At 39.2% G+C, this 12,509-nt stretch overlaps 2 protein-coding genes across 3 annotated transcripts; both read left to right on the top strand.

Moving 5' to 3' along the window:
* Window positions 1-473: 473 nt before the first annotated feature.
* On the top strand, window positions 474-1,581 carry LOC148154344 (uncharacterized). Its single transcript, XM_088015445.1, has one exon. It carries the CDS (start codon window positions 655-657, stop codon window positions 1,579-1,581), a length of 927 nt encoding a protein of 308 aa, XP_087871571.1. The 5' UTR covers window positions 474-654.
* Window positions 1,582-4,822: 3,241 nt separating this feature from the next.
* LOC148154343 (microfibril-associated glycoprotein 4-like) lies at window positions 4,823-10,749 on the top strand. Of its 2 annotated transcripts, none has more exons than XM_088015447.1 (7): window positions 4,823-4,973; window positions 5,056-5,111; window positions 6,530-6,682; window positions 7,018-7,056; window positions 7,345-7,441; window positions 9,644-9,814; window positions 10,289-10,749. In XM_088015447.1, the coding sequence occupies exons 2-7, from the start codon at window positions 5,106-5,108 to the stop codon at window positions 10,540-10,542; spliced, it is 720 nt and encodes a 239-aa protein (XP_087871573.1). In that variant the 5' UTR covers window positions 4,823-4,973; window positions 5,056-5,105; the 3' UTR covers window positions 10,543-10,749. The 2 variants fall into 2 exon arrangements, with proteins under 2 accessions (XP_087871573.1, XP_087871574.1); XM_088015448.1 differs by having other exon boundaries at window positions 4,826-4,973; window positions 5,053-5,111.
* The last annotated feature ends 1,760 nt before the right edge of the window (window positions 10,750-12,509 follow it).

The following is a 12,509-nucleotide window of genomic DNA, read 5'->3' as shown; positions in this document are numbered from 1 at the left end:
CTGTGAGGGATTTACCCCCTCCCTAAGAGGTGCTGTTTTGCATGTTCTTTATATATTCTGGGTTATTTGGGTGAATGTATTGTTTTGGGAGGTGGTTTGATTTGTTTTAATCATCTTTCTCATCTCTTTGAGGTCACCTGGTCTTGTGCTGCCGTGGAAGCGTGCCCATGAGCAACGCTGACAAGGACTTGGTGTTTTCAATCAGCCTCATTGGGAAAATCAATTTTCAGAGAGGGAGAGATGCATTTCTATTTTGACTGGATTCCAGATTGTTTGTTTCTAGTTTTGTTTTTAGTTGTGTTTGAGTTAATGGTAACTTGATAGACACTTTCTAGGTATAGTTTAGTGCACATGTTTGTTTGTTTTAGCTGAAAATGGCTCCACCCCTCTAATTAGTCCGGATGGGAGCCCATCCTTTAAAAACCAGGTGGTTGAGATAAGGGGGAGTTTTTTTTCCCCTCTTGTTGTTTTGACAAATGTGTTGTGCTGAACTGAACGGAACTGAACTGTAAGGTATGAAACAGAAGATAAAAGAAAAGAAATATATTGAGTACACGACAACTGCTGACTCCAGTCTCTTTCCTCTTGAGTCGTATAACTAACACTTGGTGTCAGGAGTGGGATGCGACGCTGATGTCCAGATAAGGGTTGATTATGGGTCCAAAGCCGCAGACAAGAGGCCTCAAGGCTGCAGAAGCGGATCCAGTGGAGGAAGCGGAGCAGGATGGAGCTACAGGTCAGCAGACTTGGCAGTTCAGTGATGAAGCAGCATCTGTGGATATGAAAAATGTTGCTGCCATGCTGGAAAAATGTCTTCAGTTCCAGAGTGACTTTGTTGACAGATGGGACAAAGAAGAGTGTAAGCAAGAAAGGAGATGGCATCAGTTACAGGCTGAAGTTAAAAATCTGAGAGATGACTTGGAGAAGCAGCAAACGGAAGCTTGCTCTCATGCAGGCTCCTCTTCGGAAGATGATTTAGAACCGGCTTCTCGGCATAAATCTAGAGGTGAGCCAAAACAAAGAGCCTGGATTCAATCTGACATTCCAAAGTTTGAGGAGGGTGAGGACATTGAACAGTACCTGACAACCTTTGAAAGATTAGCAATGGCATACCAGTGGCCTGAGAGGGACTGGGCAGTAAGGTTGGTACCTCATCTCACCGGCAGAGCCCGAGCAGCGTATGTGGCCATGGCTGCAGAGGAGTCCTGTGACTATGGTGAAGTAAAAGCAGCCATCTTGACAAAGTATGAAATTAATGAAGAAGTGTACCGACAACGCTTTAGAGAGCCAGATGTTCGTGTGAATGAAACCCCCCGAGAGTTCTACAACCGTCTGAAGGATCTTTACCTAAAGTGGATACAGCCGCAGAAGAGGAGAAAGGATGAGATTGGGGAGATCCTCATCCTGGAGCAGTTCTACAGTTCTCTGCCACCGGAGCTCAGAGTATGGGTCAAAGAGAGGAGCCCAGCATCGGCACAAGAAGCAGCAGAACTTGTTGAAAACTTCCTGGCTGCACGACGGGGACCAAAAACCTTCCGATACAACCCTCAACAGAAGTCCAGCTATATGCAGGGCAGCTGAGGGGCCCTCTGGATGTTCTTCAAGAGTCCTGGGTTGGCAAGAAGGATCAGTCAACCAATGTCATCAACTACGTTCTGAATATGAGACAGAAGATGGAGGAGACAACCAGCCTCGTCAGAAGGCACCTGGAGAAGGTTCAACAGCAGCAACAGACCTGGTATGACAAAACGGCCAGATGCAGATCCTTCAAACCAGGTCAGAAGGTTCTTTTACTACTTCCAACATCTGACAATAAACTTTTAGCAAAATGGCAGGGGCCATATACTGTTGTGAAGAAGCTAAGTGCTACCACCTATGAGATTGAGATGCCTGAGAGAAGGAATTCAAAGCAAACCTTTCATATCAATCTGCTTAAGGAGTGGAAATCCCGGGCTCCGCCCCTTAGTCAGCAGTGTTTTGTGCGTGCAGTGCAAGAGGAAGATGATGATGAGGGTGAGCTGCCATCTGTAAAAGACTCTGTTATTTCACTTGATCTCTCTCATCTCTCTCTCACCCAGCAACAGGAGTTGGCGGCCATTATTCCTTCAGATCTTTTCAAAGAACAACCAGGTTCAACAAACTTGGTGGAACACGATATTCGTCTGAAGTCCAGTGTTCCCATTCGACAACAAATGTATCGGATCCCAGAGAAGATGTCTCCTGTATTAAAGGAAGAAATTGAGGTCATGTTGAAGCTGGGCGTGATTGAATCATCCACCAGCGAATGGAGCAACCCAGTGGTTTTGGTGATCAAGAAAGATGGGAGTATCCGTTTTTGCATTGACTTTAGAAAGGTAAATGCTCAATCAGACTTTGATGCTTACCTATTACCCAGGTTGGATGACCTCATTGAATGTGTTGGCCAGGCTAAATATATAAGTACTTTAGACCTGTGCAAGGGATATTGGCAGGTCCCTCTAACGGATGCTGCTAAGCCTCTCACTGCCTTTAGGACCCCGCAGGGATTATGGCAGTTTACAAAGATGCCTTTTGGACTTCATGGCGCACCCGCCACTTTTCAAAGACTGATGAATAAGGTACTGTCAGGTATGGAATCATTTACTGCAGCTTACCTTGACGATATTGTCATTTACAGCAACTCGTGGCAAGAACACCTAATTCATCTGGGTCGGGTGCTACAGACCATCAAGCAAGCTGGCCTGACTATTCATCCCAAGAAATGTGCATTGGCCAAGAAGGAACTCCAATATTTAGGTCACATCCTGGGTGGAGGAGTCATAAAGCCAGTGAAAGACAAGATGGAGGCAATCAAAGCGACAGAGAGACCGACAACCAGAAGACAAGTCAGGTCCGTTTTGGGCCTGGTAGGTTGGTATCGTCGATTTATCAGGAACTTTTCTGCTAGAGCAGCCACTCTTTCTGACCTCACTGGGATATCAAAGACAAGAATTGTGTGGGGAGAAGCACAGGAGAGGGCCTTCCAGGATTTGAAGCAGGCACTGTGTCAAGAACCTGTACTTCAGAGCCCAAACTTCTCTTTACCCTTCATAGTACATACTGATGCATCTGCCAGGGGAATTGGTGGGGTTCTTTTGCAGGGAGAAGGAGCGGAAAAGAAACCAGTCGCCTACATTAGCAGGAAGTTGTTTCTGCGAGAGACCAGATATTCGGCGGTGGAACTGGAGTGTCTGGCTATCAAATGGACGATAGACTCTCTCAGATATTATCTGCTGGGGCGAGAATTCACCCTTGAGACTGACCATCGTGCATTGAAATGGTTGGAGGCCATGAAAGACACAAACAGTCGCATCACACGATGGTTCCTGGCTCTTCAACCTTACCGGTTCAAGATAGGTTACATTCCAGGAAAAGGGAACACAGTTGCAGACTTTTTGTCTCGCTGTGTACACAGCGAGTCTCCTGAAGGGGAGGGAAGTGTGAGGGATTTACCCCCTCCCTAAGAAACACATTTTATACTGAATAAGATGGATCACAAGCTCTCTTATGCAATAAATGTGGAAGAGAGGTTGGAACCTATTACCATTATTTCAGAAACTGATCAAAAGATTCTGGGGTGCAATTTCTAAAGAGCTGAGTGAAGTGTTTCATGTAAAGATCAGATGATCAGACCCAGGATTGTTTCTTCTTGGCCTCCTGTCAAATTCAGTCACTCTGACACAATCACACTTCAAACTTTGTGACAAATTATTGCTGTTGGCTAGAAAATGCATTTTAATTAATTAGATTAAGGATAAACCACCAACTATCACGCAGTGGTTATTTAGGGTCCTCCGTCATGAAAGGATTAGTGCATCTTAAGGGTAATGAGAAACATTTCATTGATCAGTGGGCTCCTGTGCTTTGTTATTTACCTATAGAGTTGACGCACCTTGTGATGAGAGGTCAGAATCCTACAAAGTCTCACCAGGTCTTAACTAAGAACATCCTCCTTTTGTATTACTACCCATCTTTCTTATTCTTTTCTTTTATCACCCAGTTAGCTATGATTGTGTTTCTGTCAGGTTGTAAATGTGTCTGTGTTTGGCGACCATTGAAGACATAATTTGACATGATGTGACATTGGCTTTTTTTGTTTGTTTTCTGTTTCTCTTCCTTATTATCTACTCATGTAATGTGATAGGCATCACAGCGTACAATTTTCTGTTTTGTTTTGTTTTTTTACTTCAATGTTCCCCTTTTACAGCTTTGCTTGCAATTACTAGTGTTTACTTATAAGTCCCAGTTGTCACAAAGTCCTCAGGCAAGTTCATGCATCTGGTGTTTGCTTGAAGCAAAGAGGAGGAAACGACCTCTTTTGTCACGTCAAGACTGATGTTTGTAGATTTGTTTTTCCATTTGAGCAGCTGGAATCAGTTATCAGTTATTGGTTTTAGTTATACAAACTATGAAGACTTTATGGTCTTACTAACCTAATTTGTGTAAATACAGCAAATTTGATTTTATCTCACACCTTCAGCATATTGACAACAAAACCTTAAGGTAGTACAATGTTCAAATTCCTGAACTTGAATACATTCTGAAGAGGCTTTTATAGTTTCTAAACTATCCCAGTTTATTTACACTGCTTAAACAGTTGGGTCAGACTGGTACCAGGACACAGAAGCTGGTCCATTGAATTAAAGGCCTGATGCCACAGCTGAGAGAAAAGAGCAAATATTTCTTGGAAGCCTGTCGTGATGAATCTTTGTTTATATCTTCCTTGAGAAGATATGAACAAACGCTCAGCCCAGATCCTGCATCCTGTATCCGGTATTTATTTTCAAATTGATGGAGCCAAACTGGTTTTCTTCATTAGGTGATGTTTGATTTAGATTTCTGATAATCAGGTGAAGTGACACATCATCACATTTGCAGGCATAAATAACGGTGACTGAAATTCAGAGACACAGAGGAGAAGCAGAAGTTTTGAATCAAGTTCATTCCAGCTGCAGGTGAGAGATGAACGAATGAATTCATTTAAACCGTTTTTCACCACTAAACTTTATTTATTTTTATTGTATTACATTTCAGCAGTGATCCACACTGACTCCAGGTTTTCAGTTTTATCCAGTTCAACAGTAAGGATGAAGGTAAGCTTGTATTTTCAACTGTAAAGATTCTTGGGTAAATCAATCATCACTGTGAAGATGAATATTGTAGGTCAGCTAAAAGTCGCAGGTCCTTGAGGCTTGGAGTTTTGGATTATTTGAAATGTTACATTTGTTTAAATACTCCATGCATATAATTGGCTCTTGAAAAAACATTCCTTAACAGGATTGGTCAAATGAGTTGAACTGTAGCTCTTGCATAATGATAAAACCATTAGTCTGACAGTCTGAGGCTGCAAATCTGGCAGCACAGTTTACAGGACAAGGATAGACATGAACAGGGATCAGGTTTAATCTATCTTTATTTACTTTAACCTGGAAAGATTTTTTTAAGATTCAAAATTTCATCAATAACAAGATGGAAACAGCACAGAGACATTGTACATAAAATGTACAAATTATGGAACATCAATGATGATTAAAATATGAATACAAACAACATATTTAACAATGTAGTCAAAAATGTACCAATCAAACAACTTCTAGTGAGCCTGTTGACTATTTAAAGAGTTAGGTAAATGTTGAGTGACTTTGAGTTTTTAAACATATTTAAACATTGGATGGATGCAAACACAGCATATCATTGGTTCTGGAAATAACATTTCTTAACAGGACTGATCAAATGAGTTGTTTAAAAATTGTGGGGTCCCACCGACCAGAAACCATTAGAATCCAGCATTAGTCTGCGAGTCTGAGGCTGCAAATCTGGCAGCACAACATGCAGGACAAGGAACAGGGATCAGGTTTAATCTGACTAGATGGATGTTAATCAGGTTTAATCTGACTAGATGGATGTTAATCAGGATTAATCTGACTAGATGGATGTTAATCAGGATTAATCTGACTAGATGGATGTTAATCAGGTTTAATCTGACTAGATGGATGTTAATCAGGTTTAATCTGACTAGATGGATGTTAATCAGGATTAATCTGACTAGATGGATGTTAATCAGTTAATCTGACTAGATGGATGTTAATCAGGATTAATCTGACTAGATGGATGTTAATCAGGATTAATCTGACTAGATGGATGTTAATCAGTTAATCTGACTAGATGGATGTAAATCAGGTTTAATCTGACTAGATGGATGTTAATCAGTTAATCTGACTAGATGGATGTTAATCAGGATTAATCTGACTAGATGGATGTTAATCAGGTTTAATCTGACTAGATGGATGTTAATCAGGTTTAATCTGACTAGATGGATGTAAATCAGGTTTAATCTGACTAGATGGATGTTAATCAGTTAATCTGACTAGATGGATGTTAATCAGTTAATCTGACTAGATGGATGTTAATCAGGTTTAATCTGACTAGATGGATGTTAATCAGGGTTAATCTGACTAGATGGATGTTAATCAGGGTTTCTTTGATGCTCAGAAGTTGCCATGTCTTCTAGCTGTCATCAGTTCTCCTCCTCTTAGCTCCACTGCTGGTCAGCTGTGCAGAGGTCAAACTGCCAGCTGACTGTAATGACCTCTACAATGTGGACAATAAACTCCCCAGTGGAGTGTACACCATCTATCCAAGTGGATCTACATCTGCTGTTCAGGTGAACTTTAAGTTTGGTTTGTTCATGAGAATGAAGATCCAGATTAGAGTTCTGTGCATCACCAAACCTGACTGGAGGTTAATCTGCCTTCAATGTGACTCGTCTTCACACACATTACTTAAACTGGATATTTGAAACTTAATTTCTTGATGTTTAATATGTTGTTGATTCAGTTCAAGCTCCAGTTTGTTTCACCTGCAACTAAAGCAGTTATTTATTGAGATGCAATTTTATTTAATTATAAGTTCACATGTTACTGAGACAGTAATAATATATATTGTTCCACTATATATTATATCTACTGCAGCCCAATTAATCTGTGTGTTTGTGTGAAGGCTTACTGTGACATGACCTCAGAGGGAGGACGCTGGACGGTGAGTGTCCACATCTACTCAACATGAACTCTGATTGCAGAACAACTTGGTTTATCTGAAGGTTCCTGGAGGTTTTCATCCAACAAACATCAAGTCCTGTTGAAAGAAGAGTCTTTATTTTCTTTCCTTTTTCACCTCCCTGTTAAAAATAAGACTTAGTAAATGTTGTCATGTTAAATATTGATTATTGATATCAATTCAGAGTTGGTAAAACCCACTTCCTTTTCAGCCTGAGTGTGTAAGTGAGAAATTAGTTCACTCTTTGAACAGATTCCTTTGTTTGTCCAGGTTTTCCAGAGGAGGATGGACGGCTCTGTAAACTTCTACAGGCCCTGGGCCGAGTACAAGAGAGGCTTTGGAAACGCTGCTGGAGAGTACTGGCTGGGTGAGACACAAACCTGAACAGTCAATGTGTGGTTTGTTTATTTAATTAGGACAATAATAACATAATTATAGCTACATTTGTCAACATCTGTTTATTTTCTAGACTCACTTATTCACTATTGTGTTGCTAAGTGATGGTGTGCAGGTGCAAGTCAAAATTTTTAATATCGTGAAAAAGTTGATTTAAATCAGTAAATCAATTCAAAAAGTATCATTTGTATATTATATTCATTCTCTACACTCAGACTGATATATTTCAAATGTTTACTTCTCTTAGTGTTGATGATTATAACTCACAACTAATGAAAACTCCAAATTCAGTATTTCAGAAAATTACAATATTGTGAAAAGGTTGAATATTGCAGAGCCCTGGTGCCACACACTAATCAACTAATTGTTGATTTAACACCTGCAAAGGCTTTTTAATGGTCTCTCAGTCCAGATCTGTAGGTTATACAATCATGGGGATGACTGCTGACCTGAAAGTTGTCCAAAAGATGACCTTTGACACCGTGCACAAGAGGGAAAGACACACATGTCATTGATAAAGAAGCTTTGTGTTCACAGAGAGAGAGGAAAGGGAAGAAAAGATGTAGTGGAAAAAAACTGGACAAGCAATCAGGATAACCACAACCTGGAGGGCATTGTGAAACAAAACCCATTTAGAAATGTAGAGTGGAGTAAAACTGGAGTCAGTGCTTCAAGAACCATCACACACAGAGGTCCAAGGTCAACACAGACATCTGCCAGGAAGTTTTAGGGCACTTCCAGCTGCTGACCAACTTTATGGAGATGCAGATTTAATTTTCAAACAGGACTTGGGACCTGCACACAGAGCCAAAGTACCTGGTTTAAGGATCAGGGTTTACCTGACCTTAATTGGCCAGCAAACTCACCTGACCTTAACGTCATAGAAAATCTCTTTAATTTAAATCAATAAATCAATTCAAAAAGTATCATTTGTATTATATTCATTCTCTACACTCAGACTGATATATTTCAAATGTTTACTTCTCTTAGTGTTGATGATTATTGCTGACACAGTGGCGTCGGGCCGGGGGGGCGGGGCTAATAACTGGGCCCTTTATACCCAAAATAATAATCTCATGAAAACATGATTTTATAAATTACTAATAAAAGCCACTCATATTTGTTGTAAAAATACTCCAATCTACCTACTTTACAATCTGTTCATAAGTATCTGACTGACGTTGTGGGTGGTTAGTAACGTGTTTTACCCAGAATACACTTGGAGACAATATCGGCAATCAACTTATAAATTTGTATGTCATAAGGTTAAATGTAAGAGTGAAAATAAAGCCAGTCATGTCGCACAACATTTTATTCAATGTTTTACAATTTGTCACTAAAATCAGTCGGTCTTGTAAAGTTTTTAGCAACCATGAGTCAACAATGGCGGCGGCAGCCTACTATATGATCTACTGGATGACTCCTTTATATAATCTATATGCACCGTACTCAACAGGAGAGTGCCCACCTCAGCTCTCATCAGACGTGATACAGACTTGGATCTCTGAAGTCATTTTCTGCCTCCCATCCTGGCCCTCCCTAGGGGCTGCTGCCTCCCCAGCCCCCCATAGCTCCGCCCCTGTGCTGACAAATAATGAAAACTACAAATTCACTATTTCAGAAAATTAGAATATATCAGGATAACCACAACCTGGAGGGCATTGTGAAACAAAACCCATTTAGAAATATAGAGTGGAGTAAAACTGGAGTCAGTGCTTCAAGAACCATCACACATAGAGGTCCAAGGTCAACACAGACATCTGCCAGGAAGTTTTAGGGCACTTCCAGCTGCTGACCAACTTCATGGAGAAGCAGATTTAATTTTCAAACAGGACTTGGGACCTGCACACAGAGCCAAAGTACCTGGTTTAAGGATCAGGGTTTACCTGATCTTAATTGGCCAGCAAACTCACCTGACCTTAACGTCATAGAAAATCTCTGGGGTATCATGAAGAGGAAGACACAATAGTGAAGACCCAACAATTCAGAAGAGCTGAAGGTCACTATCAGAAAAATCTGGGCTCTCATATCACCTGAGCAAAGCCACAGACTGATTGACTCCATGCCACTCTGCATTGCTGCAGTAACCTGAGCAGAAGGAGACCCAACTAAGTACTTAGTGTGTGAAAGTCTCAGTAAAAATCCAATTTTAATGGTTTTCATGTCTGTGCAGGTCTTGATAACATCCATGAGTTGACACGACTTCAGAACCATGAGCTGATGGTCGACATGGAGGACTTTGAAGGAAACAAAAAGTTTGCCCTTTACTCCTCATTTAAAGTTGATGCTGAGTGTGACGGTTACATGCTGCATGTGAGTGGTTTCAACAACAAAGGGGGCGCTGGTGAGTCATGAGAAAACCTCATCCTAACGTTACTAGACAGGATGGATGGATGTGTTATTACATATGTATAACATCTACAATATTATTAATAAAGCTAATTTGCTGTAGTTAGACCATTCAGGATTCATAAGAAACCACTTCCATTGGATTAAATGTGTTGTGTCAGTGATATCTATACCCAGAGTTTGTTCGTATGGTTCTGAAGCAAACAGATTGATGTTGGCAGGTCACAGCAAAAAACCTGATCAAAGTAAATTTAATTGATATCATGATAATAGCCTAGTAAGAGATTAACAGAACTTCTTATGATGTATTTCACAAAACATAAAGAACTTTTTACAAAACCAGTATTTTTTTATATATATATAAAATTACTATTTTATTTTTGTCTGACAGGATTTTTTTCATTATTTAAGTTTTCAACTCAATGTCTTTTTATTCATATAGTATTGTGTCCCCTAATGATTTCTGCAGGAGACAGCCTTGCCATTCACAATGAACAGAAATTTACCACCTTTGACAAAGACCAGGACAAGTGGGACGGCAACTGTGCCAAATCCTTTCTGGGTGCTTTCTGGTACAATGCTTGTCACTATGCTAATCCTAATGGGGTTTATCGCTGGGGGGCTGACAAGACTCTCTTTGCTATTGGAGTGGAATGGGCTCACTGGAAGGAAGCTGATTACTCCCTGAAGAGCATCAGTATGAAGATTCGTCCTGCCAAGTAAATCTGCAGGTCAAACATCCAGCAAAAATAATGAGTTGCTTTTTCTTGTAATCAATCATCAACTTTTGGCTTCAAACACGAGTCAAAGGTTGATATTATTACATCTAAATATAATCCAGTTGATTGTGCTTTAAATCTTTGGTGATATTTTGCTACTGTAATCAGTTTCTCTCCTGCTCTGTGATAATAAATAAGAAGCAAGCAGCAATGTTTGTGTGTCTGGATTGTTTTACATGTAAAACTTAAAATAAGCCAGTTTTAAAACAGAAATTGGGCCAAATGGAAACATTTTTAGAATCAAACCTCTTGGTTGAATGCAATTAATTGAAAAATCTAGATCTTCCATGATTCTCAATAATTTTATGCTCAATTCTGTCAGTGTGAACCTTTGTCTATTTGATTATCTGTTTTTGTCACTCACAGAAAACATAAAGTGTTTCTGATGTTAGCTCAGAGAAGGAAATTAAGTTTAATTGGAGTTTTATCAGAAAACAATCAGGAAGCTAAACAAGAACTGCAGAAAGTCGTCAGTTTGCTTTTTAAGTTTTGGGTTGAAAATCTTGTGGTTAAGTAGCAAGAACTGGATATGGATCATTCTTTCAAAACCTCTTCATGCATTTTAATAACTTTGCTGAGTAGGTTTTCCCAGGTAAAACTTGAAAAATGTATCCATGAATGAACCAGCTGGGCCTCAAACCCACATTTGTATTTTTCCCAAGCTGATATGTGCCAGAATTTAAATATCTTTTATGGTTTTATTTGCATTAATACTAATTGAAAGCAATGAACATCTTTCAACAAATAACTAATTGAAAACTATGGAATATGTTGGTATAATGAGCCCTTTGAACATATAATTGGACCAAATCTCCAGTTTCTGTTAATATTTCGTGCAAAATTTCATAATTAAGCTGCAAATGTTTGGAAAAATATTTTGTTCTTGATCTCATCAGTGCAAATATAAACTTTAGATGTTCTAAGCCTTCATTGCAACTGGAAAGTTTTACATCATAAATTGTGTATATCTGAATATTGAAGATAAAACAATAGGAAAGGTTTTTAAGATTAAAAGTACAAACATTATCTAGGAATCCTGACACCTCATAACTGACATTGGAGAAAATAATAAATGAACAGATGAACCTAGAGGTGACTTAGTGAAAGTCTCAGAGCTTCCACATCGAGCTGTTTTAATTTGATCTCCTTCTCAGCTTCAATTCCCAACTTATGGATTTAAAGTTTTAAATCAACTCGGCTTTACATACTCGCTCCTTCTCCTGTGACCTGGTTATGTCTGAAAATCCGTCCTGCCAAGTAAATCTGCTGGTCAAACATCCAGCAAAAAATGATGAGTTGCTTTTTACTAAAATAAAATGCAATCATTAAATTGAAATCAACCAAAGGTTGACATGATTTCCTCTAGCTTTAATGTAATTCAGTTGATTGTGCATAAATTTTATTTGGTGAGGGTTTGCTGCATGTATCCACTTTTCTTCTGCTCTATGATAATAAATAAGAAGCAAATGGCTATGTTTGATTCTTTTATTACTTTTAAACACACAAAACAAACCGTTAAACCAGTTTTAAAATAGAAATTGTCTGAAACGTAAACATCTTTAGAAAGTAAGTTCTTGGTTGTATTGAATTGAATTGTGTGAAACATCTTTTCTGCACCACTAGAGGGAGCACCTGTATAACTATCGCACAGGTCAGGAACCTCTTCAAAGCCACAAGTTATTTTTCTCATGTTTCTACTGAACTACAGTCATCTAGAACAGTAAACTTATTGAATCAATATCCTCATGTTTACTTTTACTTTTTAGTTTTTCATAGAAAAACTTAAACATTAAACATAAGAAATTAAACAAAGAAGTTTTTGCACTAACCCATCAATCTCTCCAGCTTTGCTCCAGAACTGGTTCCTATTGTTTGTGTTTCCCCCTGACTCACAATATCATTTTAAAAAAC

Source organism: Poecilia mexicana, unplaced genomic scaffold (assembly GCF_051168715.1).
Source record: "Poecilia mexicana isolate PSO_F unplaced genomic scaffold, ASM5116871v1 scaffold_18, whole genome shotgun sequence".
NCBI classification, from domain to species: domain Eukaryota; kingdom Metazoa; phylum Chordata; class Actinopteri; order Cyprinodontiformes; family Poeciliidae; genus Poecilia; species Poecilia mexicana.
This window is presented reverse-complemented; position numbering and strand designations above follow the sequence as displayed.

Coding starts and splice junctions, on each gene's coding strand:
- LOC148154343 (XM_088015447.1), top strand. Junction 6,683..7,017: donor GATCTACATCTGCTGTTCAG/GTGAACTTTAAG, acceptor GTTTGTGTGAAG/GCTTACTGTGACATGACCTC. Junction 9,815..10,288: donor CAACAACAAAGGGGGCGCTG/GTGAGTCATGAG, acceptor TGATTTCTGCAG/GAGACAGCCTTGCCATTCAC.
- LOC148154344 (XM_088015445.1), top strand. CDS start 655: ATGGGTCCAAAGCCGCAGACAAGAGGCCTCAAGGCTGCAGAAGCGGAT.